General features: G+C 44.1%; 1 protein-coding gene across 3 annotated transcripts in view; it reads left to right on the forward strand.

Annotated features, from left to right (window-relative positions):
• LOC124790052 (alpha-taxilin) overlaps positions 1–26,524 on the forward strand; it is a 160,456-nt gene that overhangs the window by 112,513 nt on the left and 21,419 nt on the right. For all 3 annotated transcript variants that reach the window (XM_047257614.1, XM_047257623.1, XM_047257630.1), the window contains one exon: positions 25,241–25,387. In XM_047257614.1, coding sequence (XP_047113570.1) covers positions 25,241–25,387 — 147 coding nt within the window. The remainder of the gene's footprint in view (positions 1–25,240; positions 25,388–26,524) is intronic.

A 26,524-nucleotide genomic window follows, 5' to 3' on the forward strand; every position in this document is an offset into this window, starting at 1 on the left:
TTTTTAAGGATGAAAAGCTCATCCAGGAAATAAGAGTGAAGGAAAAGGTGTCGACCTTTGCTGCTCGAAAGTTACTCGCCAGTCGACAGCCCACCGTGCCTCAGAAAGGTAAATACAGCGCTGTCCTTGCTTCTCCTCGACCAACAAAGGAGGCGGCCACGCAGACTTGCGACTTCACCTTTAGTACCACGGTCGTCAGATCGGCCAGCGCAAAGATCGCCCGTTCAACCTCACCCCTTTCGCCTGCCCACTCTATGGCTCACCCTTCATCGGGTTCTGTTAAATCTCGAGCCCAAAAGTCAGACGCCAAGTCTTCGAAAAAAGAGCATTCTCGTGAAGAGTTTTTACGTACCGCAACTTCACAACCATCGGTTCCTCCTTCATCTAAACATCATACTTCTAAGAAGGCTACGAAGAAACACAGTTCCTCTCCTTCTCCGCCAAGGCGTGTCCCATCTACAGCACCACCTGGCGGAAATCGCCCTCGGCCATCTTCTGTGTCGCCGAGGCGCACTGCTGGTGGCCGGTCAACTGGCCGATCGTTGGTGGCAGGAACTGCTCCTGACCAACCTATGGATCAGGATCTTCTGCCTTCGACTGAATGCCATTCCATGCTGTCGGTCGCAAGCTCTGAGCAGTCGTTGAGTTGACAGCACCCTTGGTCACGTTCCTCCATTTTCTGTTCACCCTATGTCCATTATCCACTGGAATATCCGCGGCATTCGCGCCAATCGGGAGGAATTGTCGATCCTCTTACGATCCTACTCGCCGGTCATCTTCTGTCTTCAGGAAACAAAGCTGCGTCCCCATGACCGCTTTGTTCTCCCTCATTTTCAGTCCGTCCGATATGACCTCCCCTCTGTTGAAGGCACTCCAGCCCATGGAGGACTCATGATTCTGCTCCATGATACTCTCCATTATCACCCAATCCCCTTAAACACTTCCTTCCAAGCTGTCGCCGTCCGTCTTTCCCTTTCTGGATACACGTTCTCTCTTTGTACGGTATACATTCCATCGTCTACACCAATGGCACGAGCTGATCTCCTTCATCTTCTTGATCAGCTTCCACCCCCCTATTTGCTGGTTGGGGACTTCAATGCCCACCACCCGCTTTGGGGATCTCCACATCCTTGTCCACGTGGCTCACTATTGCTAGACGTCTTCCACCAAGCGGATCTAGTCTGCCTCAACACTGGGGTCCCCACATTTTTGTCTGCCTCCACGGCAAATTTATCTCATTTGGACCTTGCGGTCGGTACTGTTCCGCTAGCTCGGCGCTTCGAATGGTTCGCCCTTGATGATACACACTCGAGTGACCACTTTCCATGTGTTCTTCGACTGCAGCCTCAACTGCCATATATGCGCTCGCGTCGCTGGAAGTTTGCCCAAGCCGATTGGACACTTTTTTCGTCTCTAGCGACATTCGATGACCGTCGCTTTCCCAGCGTCGACGATGAGGTCACACATTTTACCGACGTTATTCTCACAGCTGCGGAACGTTCAATACCACGCACCTCCGAATTGCCCTGGCGCCCTCCAGTTCCTTGGTGGAACGAGGCATGCCGTGACGCAATACGTGAGCGGCGACGTGCTCTTCGCATTTTCCGTCACCATCCAACTTTGGCCAACTGTATCCGATATAAGCAGCTCCGTGCGCGATGCCGTCGCGTCATCCGCGATAGCAAGAAGGCAAGCTGGAAATACTTTATTAGCTCATTTAACACCTTCACTCCCTCCTCGGAAGTTTGGAGTCGGCTTCGACGGTTCTCAGGCGCGCCTAGTTTCTCCCCGGTCTCTGGGCTCACTGTCGCGCATGATACCTTAGTGGACCCCGTCGCAATTTCTAACTCATTGGGTCAGCACTTTGCTGAGATTTCGAGCTCTTCAAATTACCCGCCAGCGTTTCTCCCGAAGAAACGTGCAGCGGAAGTGCGACATCTTGCTTTCTCCTCTCACAATCGCGAAAGCTACAATACTGTTTTCTCCATGCGCGAACTCCAACATGCACTCTCTTCTTCTCGCTCCTCCGCCCCAGGACCGGATGGTATCCATGTCCAAATGTTGCTGCATTTATCAACCCATAGCCTGCGTTACCTCCTTCGCCTTTATAATCGAATTTGGACCGACAGTACCTTTCCCAGGCGATGGCGGGAAGCTATTGTCGTTCCCGTTCCGAAACCTGGAAAGGACAAACATCTCCCCTCTAGCTATCGCCCCATTTCTCTCACGAGTAGTGTCTGTAAGGTTTTGGAGCGTATGGTGAATTACCGTTTAGCTTGGTGGCTGGAGTCCCGCAGTCTTTTAACACCAGCCCAATGCGGATTCCGAAAGCATCGTTCTGCCGTTGACCATCTTGTTGCTCTCTCCACTTATATCATGAACAATTTTCTCCGGAAACGCCAAACGGTAGCAATATTTTTTGATCTGGAGAGAGCCTACGATACCTGTTGGAGGACAGGCATTCTCCGCACACTGTTCTCTTGGGGCTTTCGAGGCCGGCTGCCCCTTTTTCTTCGCGAATTTATGGCAGAGCGCACATTTAGGGTGCGGGTGAACACTACTCTCTCCCGTACTTTCTCCCAAGAAAACGGGGTACCCCAGGGCTCCGTGCTGAGTGTAGTACTGTTTGCCATCGCCATTAATCCAATTTTGGATTGTCTCCTTCCTGATGTCTCGGGCTCCCTCTTTGTGGACGATTTTGCGATCTACTACAGCTCTCAACGGACCAGCCTTCTTGAAAGACGTCTTCAAGGATGTCTCGATCGCCTCCACTCGTGGAGCATCGAAACCGGCTTCCGTTTCTCACCCAGTAAGACCGTTTGTGTAAATTTTTGGCGACGTAAGGAGTTTCTTCCGCCCTCCTTACATCTAGGTCCTGTCAACCTTCCGTTTTCCGACGTCGCTAAATTCTTGGGTCTTATGTTTGACAGAAAACTGTGCTGGTCCTCCCACGTTTCCTATCTTTCGGCTCGCTGTCTGCGTTCGCTTAACGCCCTCCGTGTCCTGAATGGTATCTCTTGGGGAGCGGACCGAGTGGTCCTTCTCCGCCTCTATCGCGCCTTAGTGCGCTCGAAATTGGATTATGGAAGCATAGTCTACTCCTCTGCTCGGCCGTCTATTCTTCGGCGTCTCGACTCTATCCACCACCGTGGATTACGTTTAGTATCTGGAGCTTTTTACACCAGCCCTGTGGAAAGCCTTTATGCTGAGACTGCTGAACCTCCGCTGTCCAATCGGCGGGCAGTCCTTCTGAGTCGTTATGCTAGCCATCTGTCTTCCATGCCTGCTAATCCAGCGCATGACCTTTTTTTCGACGCCTCCTTTGATGTCTGGTATGCAGGCCGCTCCTCCTCCCTACTACCCCCGGGAGTCCGCTTCCGTCAACTGCTCCATTCTCTTTCCTTCCGCTTTCCTAAAACCTTCTTGACAACTTGGGGTACAGCACCGCCTTGGCTCCGTCCCCGGATCAACTTGCTCAGAGACCTATGTCAATTTCCCAAGGATGGTACCCCTACACTTGTTTACCGTCGGGCATTTGCTGCTCTATGTGCACAAATGACGGAAGCCACATTTATTTACACCGATGGCTCGAAAACATCGTTAGGTGTAGGGAGTGCCTATATTGTTGGCGACACCCCAAATAACTTTCGGCTTCCCGACCAGTGTTCGGTTTATACTGCGGAGCTTTACGCTGTTCTCCAGGCTGTCCACTACATCCGCCGCCATCAGCGGATACAGTACGTAATCTGCTCAGATTCTCTCAGCTCTCTCCTAAGTCTCCAAGCTCTTTACCCTGTTCACCCTCTGATCCACCGGATTCAGGACTGTCTGCGCTCGCTCCACCTGGGGGGCGTCTCAGTGGCGTTCCTCTGGCTCCCGGGACACGCTGGTATCTGTGGAAATGAGGCGGCCGATATAGCGGCCAAGGCTGCAGTCTCTCTTCCTCGGCCAGCTATTCAGTCTCTTCCATTTACCGATCTACGGAGCGGTTTATGTCGCCAAGCTGCTCATTTATGGCATGCGCATTGGTCAACACTTCCCCACAATAAATTGCGGGAAGTGAAAGCCCTTCCTTGCGCTTGGACCTCTTCCTCCCGAACGCGTCGTCGGGAGGAGGTAATTTTAGCTCGACTCCGGATAGGGCACTGTCTTTTTAGTCATCGACATCTTTTAAGCGGTGATCCTCCCCCACTCTGCCCCCACTGCTCTCAGCTGTGGACGGTCAGACACCTTTTAATTGAATGCCCCTATTTTAATCCGTTACGCTCCCGTCTACAGCTATCGCCTGATCTATCGTCGATTTTAGCAGATGACACGCGCTCAGCTGACCGCGTTCTACAGTTTATTAGTGACAGTGAAATGACGTCAGTCATTTGAAGCTTTTTTTTGGGGGACAACCAACCCCTTTCTATAGTGGATTTTTAAGCATTCCTTCTGCCTTTAGTTACTCAAATTTTATGATTTTGTTCCCATTGCTGCTGATTTTAAATTTAGTTTTTTTCCTGTTTTCTATGTCACGGGCTGGGCGCTAATGACCATAGAAGTTTTGCGCCCTAAAACCACAAAAAAAAAAAAAAAAAAAGACGCCGGTGTCAGATTGCACGAGGCGCTTTATGCAGTCCAAGAGCGTATTTCGAGGAAGAATCGGGCAACATATTTCCTTTCATGTGTACAGGAATTGGAGAAACTTATGAAACACCGCGAGAAACGCATGCTTGAACATAAGAGCAGACGCTAGCCAAGGTTGCAGGTTGCGCTGTTCTATCTGACCAGGACGTTACCTTTATATTGTCAACAATGCATTGCAAGTGCCAGCCGTGGTCAGAACGGTGTTCCGTGTGGCTGTGAATGCTTTACATCGGAGCTCAGTGCATTCGAACGTGGGCACATTGTTGGTGGTGTAATCTCTCCCCTCCTTCCTTATTACGTCTCTTGTCCACATTAAACAGTGTCCAGTCCAAGTAATTAATAAGCAAATTCTTTTATGGAGATTTAAGATGAGTGAAGATCACACTTTCAAGTTTACTTAGCCTGTCATGATGAGATGGCTGCAGTTCTTGTCTAGCGGTCTGATTTCTGAATCTGAAAATCTGAAATGATGTCCTCACCGTTGGTTTGAACTAAATAAATTTCAAGATTGATGTTGTAGCATTTTCCACGTAAATATATTTTCTATCATTTTTTTCCGATTTTGACCGTCTAGGGACCGCGTTAAACAACTATTTTTCAATGTACATTTCTCCTATTGCGCTCCTCCTCTTTTCTCTTCTGCCAATACGTCTTCATCCTCTCTCTGTGCTGCTCCCTTCGGTCTTCTGTCCACACTGTTCCTCCAGTTCTTCTCTTCTTCACTTCAAATCCTTCAAAATGTTGAATTTTGTCTCTCATTAAGTCTCTGTTGGTTATATCTTCTTCTCCTATACCCATCTCCTCTAAGTCTGCTTTGACTTCTTTGAACCAGGTAATGTGGGTTCTGGGGTTCTTGTCAAAAAACATGAATATTTTCTTTGTCAGCCTTTCATCATTCATTCTTTTCAAATGGGCGTAAAAGCTTACTCTTCTCTTCCTCATAGTATCTCCCACTTTCTCAATTTTGTCATACACTTCTCTATTACTTCTAATCATATAATATTTAGATTTTTCACATTAACAAAACCGAAATTACATCATTCGCACAGAAATACATAAATATGTCCGATCACATCAGAGGCAAGCTTACGACTCTCAGAGGAAATAAGCGTATTCCAAAGGGTTTACAATTTTTCTTAACAAATGAATTTGTACTCGATTCCGTTACATTATTCATTTCGATTATTATTTAGTAAATGTATCAAGAAGTGAACGTAGTAAACAGTAAAGGATTGCGTAATAAATAATAGAAATGTTAAACGTGCCAATAGTTCGTAATTTCAAATGTTTCTAAAAAAAAAGACAGTTTTCAACTGTACATTCAGACCTACTAATTATCGATTATAACATCAAGAATAAGACACTTTATAAATTAATTCAGTTTCATAAATTTTATCTTGAAATATAGCACACTGTGTTTAAAATTATACAAAAGTTTTCAGAAAAGCAACTGAGATAATTCACCTGTTCAAAATTCGGAAAATAATACTAGTATCGACAACTACTGCTGAGGAAAAGTAATGATAGAGGATGATGTGTCATATGGTGGGTGCCTACGTAACCATGGCAGCCGAAGTGTTTCGTGTTTCAAGAGGCACCGTATCGAAGATTTATGACGCATACAGGCAAAACGTATAGAGATTACCCGCTAAGTCACAACGCGGACGAGGGTGTGTTGAGTGATCGGCACGGACGGTCATTGAAGAGGATTGTGAAAAAGAAAAAAATAGAACTACGACAACTGCATGGGTCATTGCAGAACTGAATGCTGCCTCGCGAACCCTGTCGGCACCACAACAAACGAAGAGAGCACCATAAGCGGGGAACTACAGCGAGAGCTTGAATTCCAAAACTAGTCAGTGATGCAGATGCTCGTAACAAGAAAACGTGTTGCCGAAGCCATAACAACTGGGCTATGGAAAATTGGAAGAATATCATTTGGTGGGATGACTTTGATTTGCAGTTTCCAACTCCCGGGCGAATTTACACCCCAAGACTGAAACATGGCTGGCGTCTTTTATGTCACATCACTGCCAAGTATTATGTGATCATTTTGGATGATATTATCCAACCTGGGGCACAATGTTTATTTATCGACGGTGAGGTTGCTATCCAAGAAGACGGGGCCCTGTTCCCATAGCTCACATCGTCCAGGACTGGTTTCGTGAGCCGAGGATGAACTGTCGCATCTCCCCTGTCCACCACCGTCACCAGATGTCAATATTGGCTCTGAGCACTATGGGACTTAACATCTATGGTCATCAGTCCCCTAGAACTTAGAACTACTTAAGCCTAACTAACCTAAGGATATCACACAACATCCAGTCATCACGAGGCACAGAAAATCCCTGACCCCGCCGGGAATCGAACCCGCGCGCGGGAAGCGAGAACGCTGCCGCACGACCACTGACGTCAATATTATTGAGCTTCTTTGGTTTACCTTGAAGAGAAGAGTGCGTGGTCCTTATCCACATCGACCTCATCACCATTACCTGCTATTGCCACTGGTTTGCAGTGACTGTGATGTAAGATCCCTTTGAAATCCGTGCAGGGTCTTTATTTATCCACTCCGGGAAGACTGGACGCTGTTTTGAGAGCCAACGGTTTTTCTGCACTGTATTAGGCTGGTAATGTGTTGTGCTTTGGATGTTTTCATACTTTTGTCCAACCCCTGTATCTTGCGATACGACCAGGGTGGAAAAAACGGAGAAATCTGAGCTCGTGCAGAGATTTATGGGCAGTCGCTCTTCGCGAACACCATTCGCGAACGGAACAAGGTAGGGGGGGCAGTGGCAACTGTACCGGAAATACCGCCCGCCAAACACAGTAAGGCGGCTTGCGGTCGAGATGCGGATGTAGAAGCTCCGCTTCGGTAGCGGTGCGGCGTAGAGAAGCGTATCGCAGCGATGAGGCAGCGTTGCAGGGCCTGAGCCAGCCGGCGCGGCTGCCGATACCGAGCCTTATCGCTCCTGCACTTTGATGTGCGTGCGTGAGGGGCACAGGCATTCCTGGCGAGGCGATACGCTCGCCCTGTGCGGCGGGCAGCTCCTCGCCACAGAGCAGTGCAGGCGCCAACCTGGGGGCCTCTTCGTGGTACAGCCTCTCAACTGCACACGTATTGCTCTCCTCGACAGTCCCCGTTGTTAGACTTCATTCGGTACACGGGAGCAACCGTTGGTCGCAAATTCACAATTGTACAGCTACGACCGTAAAACAACAGCCAGTCGGCGAAGAGCGCGCAGAAGTGTGTGAATTTAAAATAACTTGCTCCAGTTAATATCTGTTCTGTGAAGACTCAAAAATAGTTTTTTTTTTTTTGGCATATTAGAAATACTGTCTCCAATATTTGAGAGTTTGATTCGTGCTACAAATGATGTAAAAGCCATCATGTTTCAACCAATACCCAATGCCACACCCCCTTTTCTACACGAATTTGTGCTATGTTTTATTATTTCCTGCCATCAGAGAAGACATGTGTATAATATAGAAAGCTGTGAGCCTGTTTACGATGCGATTAATTACTATTTATTAAAGAAATGAAATGCACACATGGTAAAACACACAACTCTAACGAAAGCTTTAATAACCTCGTGTGAAAGCGACACCCAAAAACAACATTTTGTGCACCTACTATTGTTAGAATTTCCTCATATGACGCGTGTCTGGTGCTCAATGATGGTAACATTGGAAGGATCGGGACCCTTATGAGACTAGGATTTGATGTACGCCTCTTCACTGAAAACCTAGTGGAGAAAATTGATGAAATGCGTATTACTAGTTCTGAAATGTCAGTGAAGGGTATTGCCAAAAGGCCACCCCAGAACGATCAGACTAGGAGAAAAGAGCTACATGAAAAATAAAGAGCCTAACTGTACGGCCATAGCCAACACTGCGGAACTTATTTAATCTTTTTTTCTGCTTTTGCCGCAACTTTCATTTTTCAGTGTAAAATGAGCGTATTCTGCCGAACCATTACAGATAAAAGCATGAAATTTGCTGCAGACTTTGTACGTACTATAACACTACTTCCTGTGGTACAAAATTTTTCACAGTGGATGACTGTCAAATTTATTTAAACGTGTGTGAAATAAAAGTTGCTGTGTGTCATACACATCAGCACATCAATTTTAACAAAAGTAGTTGTGAGAGTTCAAAGACTGATATTAAAAAACAGATACACTGATTTGTTTGCCGAATTATTGAGAATAACCTACCACATTTTGAAAGCGATAAATAAAATAACCACGGATAAAATGTTCATTATGTGATGGTACGTGTTCTAAAAGTATCCAGCAACATCCTGATCAGTTTATTTGACAAAAAATGAAAAAGAGATGTAGATTATAGCCAATAACATAATTACTACAAGTGCAAAATTTATTTCAGTTGTCTCTCAAAAAGTAAAATTAGCTTGTGTACCCGCGTATTTTCTCATATGTTCCCCCTTAAAGAGTCGGTTAATACTTAAATTACCTGAAGATAACGGCTTCAGTTCAACACTTAAACCAAGCAAATTTTAAAATTCAATTTCTGCCTGGTCGCTTTGGACGCGAATTTACTATGATACATAGAGGGTAAAAATGTAAATGTGTGTGGTCTGAGGCGTCTTGTTGCGGTCCGCGCGGCTCCCTCCGTCGGGGGTTCGAGTCCTCCCTCTGGCATAGGTGTGTGTGTCATCCTTAGACTAAGTTAGCTTAAGTTAGATTAAGTAGTGTGTAGGCTTAGGGACCGATGACGTCAGCAGTTTCGTTCCATAAGACCTTACCACAAATTTACAATGTAAATGTTGTGGCATTGTTGACTGGGATGTCCAACGGGGCTGGTTCAGCTGCCGGTAGGAAAGGGTGTTATTCCTGCGCCCCTTACCTTGCGGGTAACGCTGTGAAGTTGCATAAGTGATTCCTATATCGAAGGAAGGAAACAGGAGTAATCCGCTTTATTACAGAGTTATATCGCTACCGTCGATTTAGAGTAGGATTTCGGAACATACACTGTGCTCGAACGCTATGAATTACCTCGAAGAAAGTGACTATTGACAAACAGCCAACAGGGATCCAGAAAATATCGTTCTTGTGAAACACAACTATGTCTTAATTCTCACGAAATAATGAGTGCTATCGACATGATTTGCTGTCAGGAAAGTCACAGTTCGTAGTAACTGACGGAAAATCATCAAGCAAAGCCGAAGGTAATATCTGCCATCACGCAAGGAAGTGATAAAGGCTCTGTGCTGTTCCTGATCTACATAAACGATTTAGGAGACAATTTGAGCGTTCCTCGCATATTTTCAGCAGACGATGCTGTCATTTACTGTTCTGTAAAGTCATCAGTCGATCAAAAGCAATTTGCAATTGATTTAGACAATGATTTGGTGCGAAAATTGCCAATCGGCTCTAATTACTGAAAAGTGTGAAGTTATCCACATGAGTACTGAAGAGAATCCGCTGAATATCTCTTATACGATATATCACACTAATCTGAAGGCTGTCTTTCAACTAAATACTTAGGGATTACAATTGAGAATAACTTAGACCAGAATGATCACATATATGTTTGGGGAATGCTAAATAAAGGCTGCGTTTTATTGGCAGAACAGTTAGAAGATGCAACAGGTCTACTAAAGACACTACCTAGAGTACGCTTGTCCGCCCTCTTCTGGAGTATTGGTGTGCGGTGTGGGATCCACATCAGTTGGAATTGACGGAGAACATGGAAAAAGTCCAGAGAAGGGGTGACAGTCATTAAAAGAAAGGTGTTTGTGGTTGCGGCAGGATCATCTCATGAAATTTCAATCATCAAGTTTCGCTTTCGAGCGCGAAAATACTCCGTTGGCGACCACGTACCTAGGGAGAAATTGTCGTTGTGAAAAGTAGAGAAATCAGAGCTCACAAGGAAAGATTTAAAGTGTTCGTTTTTCCCGTTCGCTTTTCGAGAGTGGGACGGTAGAGAAATAATTTCAAGGTTGTTCGATGAATCCTCTACCAGGCACTTAATTGTGAACTGCAGGGTAATCATGTAGGTGTAGATATACATATCTGATAGTTACGTGGTGTACGTATTTGTAGAGACTCGGTGAGTAATGGGTGCGTTTAGAGTGTAGTTTAGCGTAATGTTGGTGTTATGCGATGATGACGAGAGGAGGCAGAGTGTGAAACCTGGTGCCGGGACATGCCTGCTTCTGCCGATTAGCACCAAGGGGACCGCCGACGGACCGATCTGGCGCAAAGACTGCTGGTAAGGAACGTGACACCACCACCACCACCTCTCTTTGCCTTGTCGGCCAGATGCTGGCAGCGAAAATTTGTTTCATCACTAGGAGTCGAACCGATGTACCTCCTAGTCGCGAGTCATTGCACAGACGTGCGTTAGCGTCCTGCGATGCGGAGACGGGTTTGCACTGGCTAAAGCTTGAGTATTAAATGAAGTACGCTAGGAGTCCCGCTGATTTGATAAGATCCTGCAGTAAGACAGCCAACCCACGGTGCTGACTAAAGGAAATGTTTTGAATTATGATAATAAAGAGGATTAATGAACTTTTGCTCTAACAAGTACAACAAAACAGAAAAGATGAACTAAGACAGTGCTTGAAAGCAAAAGTAACATTTTAAACTCCCATTTCTTTTATAGCTTTTCTTTTTTTTCAGCAAGTGCTCGAAATTCCTGCCTCCGAGGTCGCTACATAGACAGTGCCAAACAAATGAACAACCACCACAGCAGCAGCTTTGTCGGAAAAAAACAGCGCAGCTACACACACACAAGCAAGTTCGCTTACCGGACAAACTTGGGCACGGTCATAGGTGACTGGTTTCGTTCTATGGCCATATCTCTACCCCCTCGGTCTGTTGGTTGAAAAAAACTTTGTTCGATTTAACGCCCCTTACCCTGATTTGGCATAATTATGAGGCTGTTTTCGTCTACTCCTGTTATTTCTGTTATACTATGCGGCTTCTATTTAGCTGTACTCAATTTAGTAAGGATTTGCTTGATTGCATTATCTGTTGTCTTTTCGAATGCACTCCATTCTAGCAACAAGTAATCCCATATCTACCGCTAGGAACCGAGCGTGGTGGCGCAGTGGCTAGCACACTGGACTCGCATTCGGGAGAACGACGGTTCAATCCCGCGTCCGGTCATCATGATTTAGGTTTTCCGTGATTTCCCTAGATCGCTCCAGGTAAATGCCGGGATGGTTCCTTTGAAAGTGCACGGCCGACTTCCTTCCCCGTCCTTCCCTAATCCGATAAGACCGATGACCTCGCTGTTTGGTCTCTTCCCCCAAGCAACCCAACCCAACTCTACCGCTACAAAAAACTGTCTACCATACGAAGTGCTTTGTCTTTTTGTATTTGTCTTCTTTTCTTTGAACATAACCAAACACGTAACAGTCAGGAACGCAAAATACGCTCTCGTCACGTAGCACTTTCTTTCGCCGACCACTGAATTCAGGATCGATAGGCCCGTGAGTTTTGCTGAAGATGTAGGTCACTGATCGGTGACTGTCGGGACAACAGTTCGCAGCGCTGTTATCTTGTTACTATTCCATAAAGAGTTCCGCACATGTAATGTTGTTCACGTCCTTTTAGAAGGCCGTTTCCAGTGTCACAGAAAAGAGTATATAGTTCCATCTAAAAGAATTCGGTATCTTTATTCGGTAGCTACAAATGTTAAGTTTAATTTCATACGTCAGAAAACTCCCATTTTCCGCTATAACTTAGCGAAAATCACATCACGATGTATTTAGTCATTACGGATGTATTTAGAATGCCCGATATATTTAGTCATTATGGATGTATTTAGAATGCCCTATCTTAACTGCCTTACCATATGCAATGTTAATACTAACAACTGGATTTATTCAGCACTTACTTTGTCAGTACAGATTTCGATCAATTTCTCTCTACGTCTTAAAGTATCAGGCGTTCCTTTTTGTGAAAGTTCTCGAAAGTCTAGTAAAATAGGAACAGGTACGTATATAGCCTATTATAGTTGGTCCTGTTGCCACTAGGTCGTGTCATTGTAATCAGTGCAGGAACACTCTGAAAGAGTTAAAAGTTAGTCTTATCAGCCATTAGCAGCGGTCAGCAGCCAGCATCTGAATTACTAAACGGCTAAAACGGTGTACGGTTCCAATCGCATCTTAATAAAGCCAATCGTCTTCACATCATTTAGATTATACTACATGTGTCTTTAGTTCCATTAGAGCTATGAAGACATTCTTTCTTAGGCAAATCTGTCTGTACAGAGTAACTTTTCATTATAATAAACGCAATCGGGCTGTTCTTAAGGGGATCTGATTTCCCCTCGACGGTGCATTCTTCCTAATATCGTAATAGTGCAGAACCTAATCAACAAACAATAAATTTACCGAAAAGCTGATTTTCTAATTTTTGAAACGTCCAGTTGACAGAGAGAGACACTGACAAACTGACGACAATCAACGAGAAGTCGCCATCAAATATACAAAAAATGCAAAACGGATTCATGAGGAGCTGATAATCAGTTAAAATGATGCCTTTAGACCGGCTAAAACACAGTAATCAAAATCACGGATATCACAGTTACTTCATTAACCTTTCTGGGCCGGTTTAGTGCAGTGGGGTGGACAGTGATTTACAAAACCACAATGGGTGGTAGTAACTCAGATATTCTGTTACTTACTGAAGGCTGAATTAATGAAAGCATCGCAGACAGTAGGCATGCTGGAATTATTACAGATCACTATTATTATACGTGCACCCTAACACTAAACAATATTCAGCAAACAGGAGCTAGACTATAGTACAGGATATACTTATATGGATATGGTGTCTGTTCTTTCGGACATGTCCTTAAGAACAGACACCATATCCATAAAAGTATATAGTTCTGGCAATACCGGCCATGACCTCCTCCTTCTGTGCGGATGCACACATAATACCCGAACTCTTACGGGACTTGGTAAGAATATCTTCCACGAGTAATGAGTGTGTTGGTTAGGGACACTACGAATGTAGTGTGTGGACATACGAGGTGAGAATGTGTGTCTCGCGGGAGGCGTGCGCGGGACAGTCCCTGCAGTCGCCCTATCGCCTGTGTCCTCGGTAGCTCAGATGGATAGAGCGTCTGCCATCTAAGCAGGAGATCCATGTTGGAGTCCCAGTCGGAGCACACATTTTCACCTGTCCCCGTTGATATATATCAACGCCCGTCAGCAGCTGAAGGTATTAATATATAATTGTAATAGTACAGGATTGTTGTACGCGAAATGATTTTACAAATGAGGGTAGTGTTACAAAAGTTCGAAATGATTTAGGCCATTATACTACAGCGATTGCCTTCAGATACTACTGAAGCGTTTTACGTAACTATACAGGGTGCCCACAGACCCGCTATTATTAAAAATACATAACTTTTAATCTATTTAGAGAATCGGGTTTCTATTAAAACTTTTAGCAGCTCTCAAGGCTTTCTTCCTGTGTCTTTTTGCTGTAGATTTGATTTGTATTGCATCAAAATGGCGACAGACGAGGAGGAGGCGTATTGCGTCATCTGGTATGCAAAATCCGAATATGTGACAACGGCACTGGGGAATTATCGTCGCAAATATGGAGAGAACAACCTGTAAAAATCAAGCATAATTACATGGCTCAAAAACTTTAAAGAGACGGGAACTGCCAAATATCTTTCTCGAAGTAGACGTCCCCCTGTGTTCCAAGCAAGGACTGCAAGATGCCTTTCACCGCAGCCCCAGGAGTTAATTCGTCGTGGATCACGCGAATTGAAGGAAGCACGGTTAACTGTTCATAAAGTGTTACGTGAGCGGTTACGTTTTCTTGCATATAAAGTGCAAATAGGCTAAGCACTGAAGCCAAACTATCGTCTTCTGAGGTATGCATTCGCGCGTTCCATGCAGGCCTCCATAGATGTTGACAACGACTAACTGAAACAACGCCTGTTTTCAGATAAAGGAAAGTTTCGCATTTCTGAACATCTAAATTGCCATAACATAGGACTTTTGGAAAATAAAACACACTAACGTGAACATCTTCATGGTATCCCGGTGGATGCGGCATAATGCAAGATCGGGTGATAGGCCCATTTTTGTCCGTAAAGAAAACCATAACAGGAAATGTTTACCTGTACACACTCAAATAGTTCCTGCTATCACAGATCGAAGAGCTGCAGCCGTCCATCATCTCCCAGCATGGTGGTGCACCTCCACATTGGAGTTTGAAAGTGAGGGATGTACTGAATAACACATTTCCTGAGAGGTAGATGATGCGCGATGGTCCCACGGCATGGCTCACGTACTCTCCCGATGTTACGCCATATTGTTGCTTAGGCCGGTATTAAATTATCAGATTTTCTTTCACAAAGAAATGTAATCAAATATTCACCGTATTTTCTTTCAGAAAGATCTTTGACTTCACAGGTTCTTCAGAAAGGCCGATGAAAACATATTGCTGTGCTCTGCAGTTGCGTGTACACAACTACTTCGTATTCACGCTTGGAAGAGGAGTAGAAGAAAAGAAAAAGGAAACGCACTTGGCTGAGGCCGTGCGTTTCACGGGGAAATGGCAAAAGCATCCAACAAAATGTGCTATGGGATCTGCAAGTCGAGGATGTAAAGCCGTATGAACATTACTTGCGAATGGACGACAGTGCATTTCAATATGAGCTCAAAAAAAAGTGGCTCCTCATATTACGAAAAATGGCTCTGAGCACTATGGGACTCAACATCTTAGGTCATCAGTCCCCTAGAACTTAGAACTACTTAAACCTAACTAACCTAAGGACATCACACACATCCATGCCCGAGGCAGGATTCGAACATGCGACCGTAGCAGTCCCGCGGTTCCGGACTGCAGCGCCCAGAACCGCACGGCCACCGCGGCCGGCTCTCATATTACGAGTGAGAACACACCCTAGAAATGCCGTGCCTGCGAAAGACAGACTTGCCGTAACACTGCGAGTACTTGCAACAGCAGAAAGCTGCTCTAGTTTACAGTAGTACCGCAGTGCACGTTGATGCAAATACGAGAGACGTGTGAAGCTATTTACTCCTATAAAGGAATAAAGGAGGATGATCTGAAGGCTAATAAATGTTGAGTATGTACCCATTGAGAAATATTTTTATTTTTACAACAGCTGTGCGTTTTCTCCTTTACATCCTTGGGGGCACATCCTGGCCATATTTCAGACTAACGGCCTCCGCATTTTTTTTTTTATTTTTGCTCTAGCTTCTTCTTATTCTATTTTTGTATTCGGGATGCCGCTAGTAATGCAATGGTTCATCTGCCTCGACGTACATTTCTATCAGACAGATGCTGCACACCATTTAAATCTCGAAGCTATGTTGATCAAAATTAGATACCAGGCAGCAGCAGCGGTGCTAGCGCTTCAAGCGGGTTACATTTCTCCACGCACACACATCTTTGATCGAATCTAAGGCGAGGCAGTAGATTTAATCAAAGAAAATTTGACCAAGGTCCAACTTTGACCAAGTTCTGTATTACACATTCAAATTTTATTTGCCAGAGAAACTTCGTCAAACAAAATTTGATAGTGTAGTAACTGCCTTATGTCCAGGATTGCGCGTACACAACACCGGATTGCGCGTACACAACACCAGTCAATGACAATAGTACCCTTCGTGCAGGTATCGATTAAGGAGTCAGAACTGTTGATGCCGCAATGCTGACGCTTACATGAGCAGAACTCTGATATCGCCTTGATGTTCTGCAAGCGACGGCTGAGGCACACATTGCAGGCTTGGCATGACAGAAAAATACTTTGAGAGAGCTGCGAAACTTTTAACTACAAACCACGATACTACATCTCATATAGTTCCTAAAGTATGATTTTCTGAAACGATTGTGGGACTTCATGGACAACCCGTATTGCCCGTCCGCCCTTCAGATGTCGCTCTGCATCACATCTGACACGAACTGTTCATTATTCCTGCTTGGCAGTATTAGTCAGTCAGTCTGACGTTCAAGATTGTGTCTTTGTGACCTGACTTACGAGGGGACCTTCTGGGAGGTGCATCACGTTATGAGCTCCCACTTCACCTGCTTATAGTGTGGGTAGGCACCTATCACACCCTAAAATTGTACGTGCCAGTGCGGCCACATTTTGAAATATTGCCTGTTAAAGTTTGGGCAGCTCTTTATATACAGGAAAGTTTCATTATTGTAGCAAGTGAGCCAGCAGCCGAGTGGCAAGTGAGCGAGACTCCCGTCCAGGTGACCATGGTTCGAGACCCGTCTGTGCTACTTTTGTTTTCTTTTTGTTTTTTTCAAATGCTTGTTTTAATTTATAATTACTCACGAAAATTTTACAAGGAATTGATTAAAAAGAATTACAAGCCTCTATAAATCAAAATTACAAATTGAATGTCACATTGTGTTTCAATCTTTTGCGTTTTCTTTTTATTTTAACAGGAAATTAACCGTAATGTAATTTCTTGAAATATTTTATTATTGTTCAATTTTTTCGTTGTATTTTTAATTTTGTTCCGTTCAGGTAGAGAATATTAAGAAAAATACCAAGACTACTAGATTTTCATCTCCCTTTACATACTGTATTATCCTTTCAGTACCCTCACATAATTTCTCTATCTCTTCCTGTTCAGCGTCCGCCCCGACAGCTATCATCAGAAACCAAACAGATGTGACACAACTAGAGATAGTACTTGCAAAATACTGTTCCGCATCAGGTGCAAGGGTAAATGAAAACAAAAGTAAATTTCTAAATGCTAACTTGCGCATTTAGTGGGCGAACCATGTTAATGAACACAAGGCTCTTGGAATAGCACTGACAACTCCCCTTTTAAAAATGATAGCAATAAATCGGCTGGAGGTGGCAAGAAAAATCAAGGAAGCTTTGATTGAAAACTGTCAACGTAGCATAGACCAGTTCCAGAGAATACTGTTTATCAACAAGTATATTTTATCCAAGGCCTACTACAAAGTACAGGTTCTCCCCATTCCATTAATGGTGGCGAAGACGATCATGTCCACCTTAGCAAAGTTCTTGTGGAAAGGGGAATTGTTTCGAGTGCCGGTGAAGACAGCAGTTTTGGACCCAAGCAATGGGGGAATGGGTCTAACCGACATTAAGTCTAAAGCCATGGCACTGTATGTCAAACGAACATGGAGCATAATGTGTAACGATCCAGTGTGCATTACAGCAAACCTATACGATATTGTCAGGCCAGAAAGTGTAGAGCCGCCAATAAATATACAAAAAATAAGTTTTAAAGTAAAACACATTAGGGAGTATTATCTTGAACGAAGTTCTCAGCAAAAAGCTTTTAAACTCCAAAAACGTTACAACAAAGGCGATTTTAGCTGAAAGACGGAAACATGAAAGGAAAAATAACAGTGAAACTAAATATGCTGGAATAGCATGGAATGTGGTCTGGAAAAACATCAGTAGTGATGTTCTTTCGTCTGACGTGAGAACAGCGTGGTACAAGGTAGTCATTAACATCATCAGCTCTAATGAGCGTCTCTTTACCGTCGGTTTAAGTGACACTAACCTCTGCAGTAAATGTAACCTCGTTGATAATGTGCCTCATCGTTACATATGTGGAGATCGGATTATCAACTGGAGGTGGACCAGGGAGAAAATTGCTCAAATAACAAGAACTTCAGCAAACAATGTACCGACTAACATTTTCTTCAGACCAGAAGAAAGGTACTACCCTCAAGCAAAAAATAACGCAGTGATTTGGCTAATGGGCAAATATACAAGTTACGTTTATAACAATATTGGGAGCGATGAACATATTGAATACAAGATGTATATGGAAAATGAATTCGAGAAAATACTTAAATATCAGAATCACAATAAGAAAAAGGGTAACATGCTCCGAATTGTCTTCAACAGAATGGGTATAGGTTAGGAACTGGATTTCTAGTAGAGAGAGAATGGGTTGGGTTACGTTCCCGACCCTAACCTCACCTGCAAGTGACACGAGTGACACGTGAAAAATAAATCAGTAGTACAGCAGATACAAGAATATGACGACAAACATCTGGTGTCTGTTACAAAGGAAGATCTTGAACTCCCCAAGGATGCGTTTAGAAAGCTGGAGCTGACAAAAATAACAAGGCAGTGAAAGATTTTGTGATGTCGGTGTTCGGGACTGCTCTTCTGTCCACGTAATTTACCGTGGAAGGAATACACAGCAAGGATTTACTGAATGATTAATTTGGGTCTGGGAAATGATTATGGCGAACCTCAGGCTGCAGAAGAAGAAAATGTGCATGCTGAACTGCCACCAGTTGAAGGTGACAGTGAAGGTGCTAAATTGTGCTACTGCTAAAGACTGAGTATGATTCCTCATTCTTTGAATGCTGTAATTCATGACTGCAATTATGTCACCTTATTTATGTCATTTCATTGTAGCCATTTTTGTTACTGTTTTTGTGGGGGGAAAAGTGGTCAGCGCGCGGGAGTGCCATATAAAGGGAAGTGGGTTCGCGCACGGATGGGTGAAAGAAATTTTTTTCCTCTTCATATACGCAACACGTTCTGAGACACTGCTATTCGTGTAACTTAAGATTTTTCTGCAATATTCGTTATTACTTACATGTAAGAGCGCATACCTCAGTAATGATTTCGTGATTTCTGTGTGTTTAAAAAACGAAATATGAAATTTCTGGAAATGAAATTGCTATGAGTGAAACAAATAAATAAATAAATAAATAAATAAATAAATAAATAAATAAATAAATAAAAAGCTGAGTGGTCAGCGCGGCGGTCTGTCACGCCAAGGGGCCCGGGTTCGATTCCCAGCTGGGTCGGAGATTTTCTCCGCTCAGCGACTAGATGTTGTGTTGTCCTCATTATAATTTCATCACCAGTGGAAAGCAACGGGAAACCACCACTGGAATCACTTCCCTAGACGCTCATGCGGTGGGCCTCTCTGACGAGGCTTCCCCCATGACAAGACCTGCCGTAAGGCAGAACACAAAGTTTAAGTTTTCATGTTCAGCGTGGGATGTGAGCTGAACTATCGTTATCGGTGTCGGTTTGCTGTCGATTCTGATAAGAACAACCCTATCACTGAACTGTTCACAGTAACTCTCTGCCGTACCTTCCTATTCATAACGAATCCTACTCCCATTATACCATTTTCTGCTGATGTTGATATTACCCTATACTCGTCTCTTCTGACATTCCACGCCCGACTCGTAGAACGTTATCCTTTCGTTGATTATTCAATCTTTTTCTCACAGTCACCTCCGCCTTGGCAGTCCCCTCCCGGAGATCCGAATGGGGGACTATTCCGGAATCTTTTGCCAATGGAGAGATCATCATGACACTTTTTCAATTACAGGCCACACCTCCTGTGTCTTTAATGCGGTGGTTTCCACCCTTTGATCATTGGTAATTATTCCACCTTTAGGGGCAGTTTCCCACCCCAAGGACAAGAGTGCCGTGCATCTCTGTCCGCGCCTCCGCCCTCTTTGACAAGGCCGTTGGCAGAATGAGGGTGACTTCTTATGCCGGAAGGCTTCTGCCGCCAGTGCTGATCATTAACCAAAATTTAAGTGGTGGCGGATTTCGAACCCGGGACCGTGGACGGTTTGATAACTAATCAAAGACGCAACCCGTACACCACGGGTGCATTCGCGATCATTTGCAGAATTTAAAATCATAACTTATTGACAAAGGTTGACTGTATATAGAGCCATAAACGACGTGAAATTACAAATCTGATCATCTCGAAAATCGGAGTGAGTGCAGGACAGAATCTGAATTAGTTCCTTGTGATACTGGATCGGAAAGTATACCACGGGGAGGAATGAAGCCAAGTATGATAATAAATTCGCGATATACTTAATTGAATAGCAAATGTGGTGTCGGATTGACCATGATGATTGCGTCTATTTTGAAAAGTTGAAGGAGTCAAGCATGCATGAAGACCAGACAGAAAGCGATATCCGTGACATCAACTCGTGATGCCTGAGCGATCAAAGTGCCTAGTTATGTGAAGCATAGAACCGCGCCTACTTCCACGTCAGTGCTGCAGACTCACCCCATTGTTGTATGAACTTTACATTTAATGTGTGGCTGGGTGGTGAGTTGCGGACTGCAGAAAGCCGTCGCGCATGTGTCGAAAACCGAATGTCCAAAATCTAATTTCGAATGTCCAGTGTCGAAGCCTCTATCTGGAATGATGCTAAAACTTGCGCTTCGCCGCACCTTCGCTCGCGATGCCACCAAAATTGCGCATGAGCAAAAGTGAAGGATTGTCCCAATCTTGGCCGATGATTGTCTACATGAAACTTCCTGCAAGATTAAAACTGTGTCCGAGACACGAATTCGGGACCCTTGACCTTCGCCTTCCACGGGCAAGTGCTCTACCAAGTGAGCTACCCAAGCACGATTCACAGCCTTACTACCGTCAGTACCTCACCTCGTCGTTCTTGGGTAGCTCACTTAGTAGAGCTCTTTGTAGAATGCTTGCCCGCGGTAGGCGAAATTCGCGAGTTGGAGTCCCTGTCCAGCACGCAGTTTCAATCTGACAGAAAGTTTATCATCGCACACGCCGCTGCAGAGTGAAAATTTCGTTCTGGGAAGTCTACGTCTCTGACATTTCTCTCCGTTATGCAGGATTTTTATTAGAGCTGTAGCCAATAGTATCATTTTTATTAGGCAGAGCACGTGGGGAGACCGCTGCTTCATAAAGTGTCAGCTGAAACGGATGCCATAACTATTTATAAAGTTTGCGAACATATGGGTCAGATGCGACCTGGTTTCCGCATGCAGAACTCCATGCCGACTCTTCCTAAACAGTCGCGCCAGCACGGCTTCGGCAGACTACAAAGTTGTTCCTTAAGGATACAGGGTACTTATAAATAGTGGAAAAATCGAAATTTTTTGTGACTTTATTAAATTCTATAGCCTTTGCTGATTACATTGATATATACATTATACGGTTTCAAATGAAAAATAACCTATATATAGCCAATTTTAAATGTATGCCGCCACGTCCCCTTTATTTCTGTTACAGAAACCAGTATTATTTCGAAAAGAAAGGTGAATTTTCTGTTTCCAGCGATTATACACATGATAAATTGTATATGTTGGTAACAGTGCATGTTTCTAGCGTCTGTAAATGGTTACCTTTGCTAGTATTTACTTTTGTTTCGCTGAAGCAGTTTGTTCACGTGTTACTGAATATTTGTTGCCCTAGTGCTACATATATTTGTGGAAGTACATATCCTTTACTGTGCAATAAATACACACTATGCCACGCATCAAGAAATTCAATAAAAGGAAATTCCGTGGTAACCAGTTCACAAACAAAGCAAGCCACACCGTTGAAAGTAACCTATGTATCAGTTCTTCAGGGAAGAAACTCCCACATGGCACACCTGGTCCTTCAAATTTTTGTTTTAACGATGACGCTGTTTGTAGTGGATTTGTTGTTGTTGATGTGGGCATCTTATTTTTTTGACAAAGGAAGTGGCCAAATGTAAACAATGTGATCATGTAGGCTGTCTGGATCTAACTGAACAACAAAGTAGCAGTAAGGGTTTAGCGTCGAAATTAGTTGTTCTGTGTAGACCCTGCAATAAATATACCTCGAAAATGACTTCGAACATTGTGCATAATTCATATGATGTGAATTTGAAGTTAGTGTATGCAATGCGTGTAATAGAAACCTACGCTCTCCATGCAGTTCGATAGAGAGCACTGGGTCTCCAGCCATGAACGAGACAGCTTGGCTTGTATAGACTTGCTCAGTGTATAAGCATCCCTCAGAGAATGATTTCAAGCTGTGACCATGCAACTGATGTCATATCCGATACGGTGAGACGGAAAACATTGAAGATCTGTCTTGTAGTGCGTACCCATGGTGTCTGCACCACTTGGTGGCTGCTATTTGCACGTCATGGCTCATAAGAGCCCAGAGGAGGATGCAACAGTACTGTAAGCTGCAGGTTTGAAGGTGTATGTCGAACCATACATCATGAAATTTATTTGTTTATTTACTCGTCAAGTTTCGTAGGACCAAATTGAGGAGCAAATCTCCAAGGTCATGGAACGTGTCAGTACATGAAATTACAACATAAACGTAATAACAGATAAAAATAAATGTCCATGAACCTTAAAAAAATCAGTCCATAAGTTTGAGTAAACGCTATCAGCAATACAATACAAATCAGCTTAATTTTTCAAGGAACTCCTCGACAGAGTAGGAGTGACCCATGAAGAAACTCTTCAGTTCCGATTTGAAAGCGCGTGGATTACTGCTAAGAGTCTTGAATTCGAGTGGCAGCTTATTTAAAATGGATGCAGCAGTATACTGCACACCTTTTTGCACAAGAGTTAAGGAAGTCCGATGCAAATGTACGTTTGATTTCTGCCGAGTATTAACCGAGTGAAAGCTGCTTATTCCTGGGAATAAACTAATATTGGTAACAAGAAACGACAATAAGGAATGTACGTATTGAGAGGCCTATGTCAAAATACCCAGACTCGTGAACAAATGTCGACAAGAGTTTCGTGAACTCACACCACTAACTGCCCGAACCGCCCGTTTCTGAGTCAAAAATATCCTTTTAGAATGGGAAGAGTTACCCCAAAATATAATACCATACTACAATAGGGAATGAAAATAAACAAAGTAGACTAATTTTTGTGTCGAACGATCACTCACTTCTGATTCCGGTCGAATAGTAAAAATGGCAGTATTAAGTCTTTGAACAAGATCCTGAACGTGGGCTTTCCATGACAGGTTATTGTCTATCTGAACACCTAGAAATCTGAACTGTTCAGTTTCACTTATCATATGCCCATTCTGTGAATTTGAAACGTCAGATTGTGTTGAATTGTGTGTGAGAAACTGTAAAAACTGAGTCTTACTGTAATTTAATGTTAATTTCCTACAAACCATGGACTAAGGTCATGTACTAAAGTATTTGAAACCGAGCCAATGTTGCACACAACATCCTTCACTACCAAGCTAGTGTCATCAGCAAACAAAAATATTTTAGAGTTACCCATAAAACTAGAGGGCATATCATTTATATAAATAAGAAACAGGAGTGGTCCTAACACTGATCCCTGGGGCACCCCCCGCCCCACTTGAAAGTACCCCACTCAGACCACACATCGCAGCCGTTATCAACGTTGTGAATAATGACCTTTTGCTGCTTGTTGCTAAAGTAAGAGGTGAACCAGTTGTGAGCTACTCCCTGTATTCCGTAATGGTCCACTTCTGGAGCAATATTTTGTGATCAACACAATCAAATTCCTTAGTTAGATCAAGAAATATGCCAAGCTTTCGAAACCTTTTGTTTAAGCCATCCAGTACCTCAGAGAAAAGAAAATATAGCATTTTCAGTTGTTAAACGACTTCTAAAGCCGCACTGTACATTTGACAGCAAATCGTGTGATATAAAATGATCAACTATCCTTACCTACATAGCCTTTTCAATAACTTTTGCAAAGCATATCCACATTATGAATTTGACTTGTAAGTGTCCTTTACGAAAACATTAAAACTCCCTAACACTATTATGGGCGAAGAGGGAACACCTCGATAGGAATCTGGATCATTCGCTTCTGGCTGTTGTCACTCACCAGTGACCGATTTTTCTGACGCCTGATCATTGTTGTATAAGAGTGTGAAAGGCAAAATGTGTGACTCAACCTTATGGCCAGGCTGTTGGCCTGACTGCAGGCAAAGTGGATCCTTTCTTCGCTGCGACACTAGAGTAGGGATAATCGCACCAGCCGCCTTGTACCCCAGTACATTCATTTGATAGAAGGCTGAGTGGGCGTGGGACCATCCTGGCGGGACTGGAACGAGGAAAAATCGCTGGAAGTCCAGGCTCAATCCTATACAGGTATAGGATTGAGCCTGGACTTCCAGGACCAGAGTCTAGTGTTTTAACCACTAGACCACCACAGCCAGTATAAGAGTGTGGATGTGCCCAATTACCAATGCACGTGTGATGAATGGCGTGCCATGTGTTCAGCAGTAATGTTGATCAGTACCATGTATCACATATAGACGTCCGACGCCTCTCACTTCATCCCATCGCTGTCGAGGGTATTTGAGGCTGTGCAGTATAGGGACAGGATCCTCCAGGCTCCTGTCCGTACCTACAGCTAATATCTCGGCGATAATGCACAAGCACATCGACGCCGCATCCGGAGCTTGTTCCTCGTGAAGGCAGGAATTAACCGAATCGAATGACCTGTGGTAACTGCTGACATGAAACTGACTGAACATTCTTGGGACCAGTTGAGGGTACACTACTCACAAATACTATACCCTTAGAAGAACCACCATCGAAGAGCAGTACATCGCGATCAACATCTGGACACCGCACGAAGAACACCCAAGCGTATTACACTGAACGGAGTGGAGCATTACAGTATTCAGTCACCCAGCATGACTCAGACGCACGATGTCCACTTTGGAACTGATTTTATGTAATAGTGAATTTATGTTTTTAGTTTCGTAGAGGTAATTCAGTCATGCTCTGCTCCTCTTGAATGTGAACTCCCCCACGTACGCAGATGTCCATCTGGTGTAAAACTTGTTTTGTGCAGTATACTTGTAGTAAAGTCATGAGGGGTGGTGCCGTGTGTGTTGCAGGAGGTGGAGGCCCAGCTGGAGGAGCAGCTGGTGAGCACGCAGAAGGAGCGCGACCACATGCAGGTGGAGCTGCACAAGGCCATGCGGGCCCGCACACAGCTCGAGAGCCTCTGCCGCGAGCTGCAGAAGCAGAACAAGGCCATCAAGGTACACCAAGCACCCCGTACCTCCTCTCTCTTGTCTACGTGTGTTGTTTCATTTCAATGTCGTACGTGCACTACTTACCAATTTCTGTCGATGCACAGTGTATAAAGTTATTGGCTTTTGGTCTGAAGGCTGGTTTGATGCAGCTCTCCGCACAGGTCTATCCTGTGCAAATCTTTTCATGGCTGCGATCGTAGCCTACATACAATTGAATATTCTTACTGCAGCCAAGCCTTGGTCTCCCACTCATGCTTTCTCTGTCATTAAATCAACTACTCCTTGGTGCCTTACGACTCGTTCTATCAACCTTTCGCTAGCTTTAGCCAAGCTGTGCTGTAAAGCTCTTTTCTGCACGAGTCTGTTCATAGCCATCTTATTAATTTTTGGTAGACACATCAAATCTCCAGCATTCCTCTGTAGCATCACATATCAAAGGCTTCTATTCTGTTCTTGTCTGTAATCTTGATTGCCACACTTCACTTCCATATAAGGCTGCAATTCGACAAATGCATTCAAAGACAAAAAAGGTCACCACACAGGAATGGCACTGAAATAGGTATATGTAATGTACATGTACAGATAAACAACTGATTATAATTTCAGAAAAATTGGTTGATTTATTGAAGAGAAAGAGCTTCACAAATTGAGCAAGTCATTAACACGTAGGTCCGTCTCTACCCCTTATGCAAGTAGTTAATCGGCTTGGCAGTGACTGGTAAAGTTGTTGGGTGTCCTCTTGAGGGATATCGTGTCGAATTCTGTTCAATTACCACGTTAGATCGTCAAAATTCCAAGATGGTTGGAGGGCACAGCCCATAATGCTCCAAACGTTCTACAGTTGGGAGAGATCTGCTTGCTGAACAAGGTGAGATTTGCAAACGCGAAGACAAACAGCAGAAACTCTTACCGAGTGCGACGGGAATTATCTTGCCGAAATGTAAACCCAGGATGGTTTCCATAAAGCACAACATACGGGGTTTAGAATATCGTCAACGTACCGCTGAGCTGTAAGGGTGCAGCGGATGACAACCATAGGGATCCTGCTATGAAAAGAAATGGCCCCCGGGCCATTGCTCCTGGTTGTCGAACCGTATGGCGGGCGACAGTTAGATTGGTTTCACACCACTCTCTGCGGCATCT

Source organism: Schistocerca piceifrons, chromosome 1 (assembly GCF_021461385.2).
Source record: "Schistocerca piceifrons isolate TAMUIC-IGC-003096 chromosome 1, iqSchPice1.1, whole genome shotgun sequence".
Taxonomy (NCBI): Eukaryota; Metazoa; Arthropoda; class Insecta; order Orthoptera; family Acrididae; genus Schistocerca; species Schistocerca piceifrons.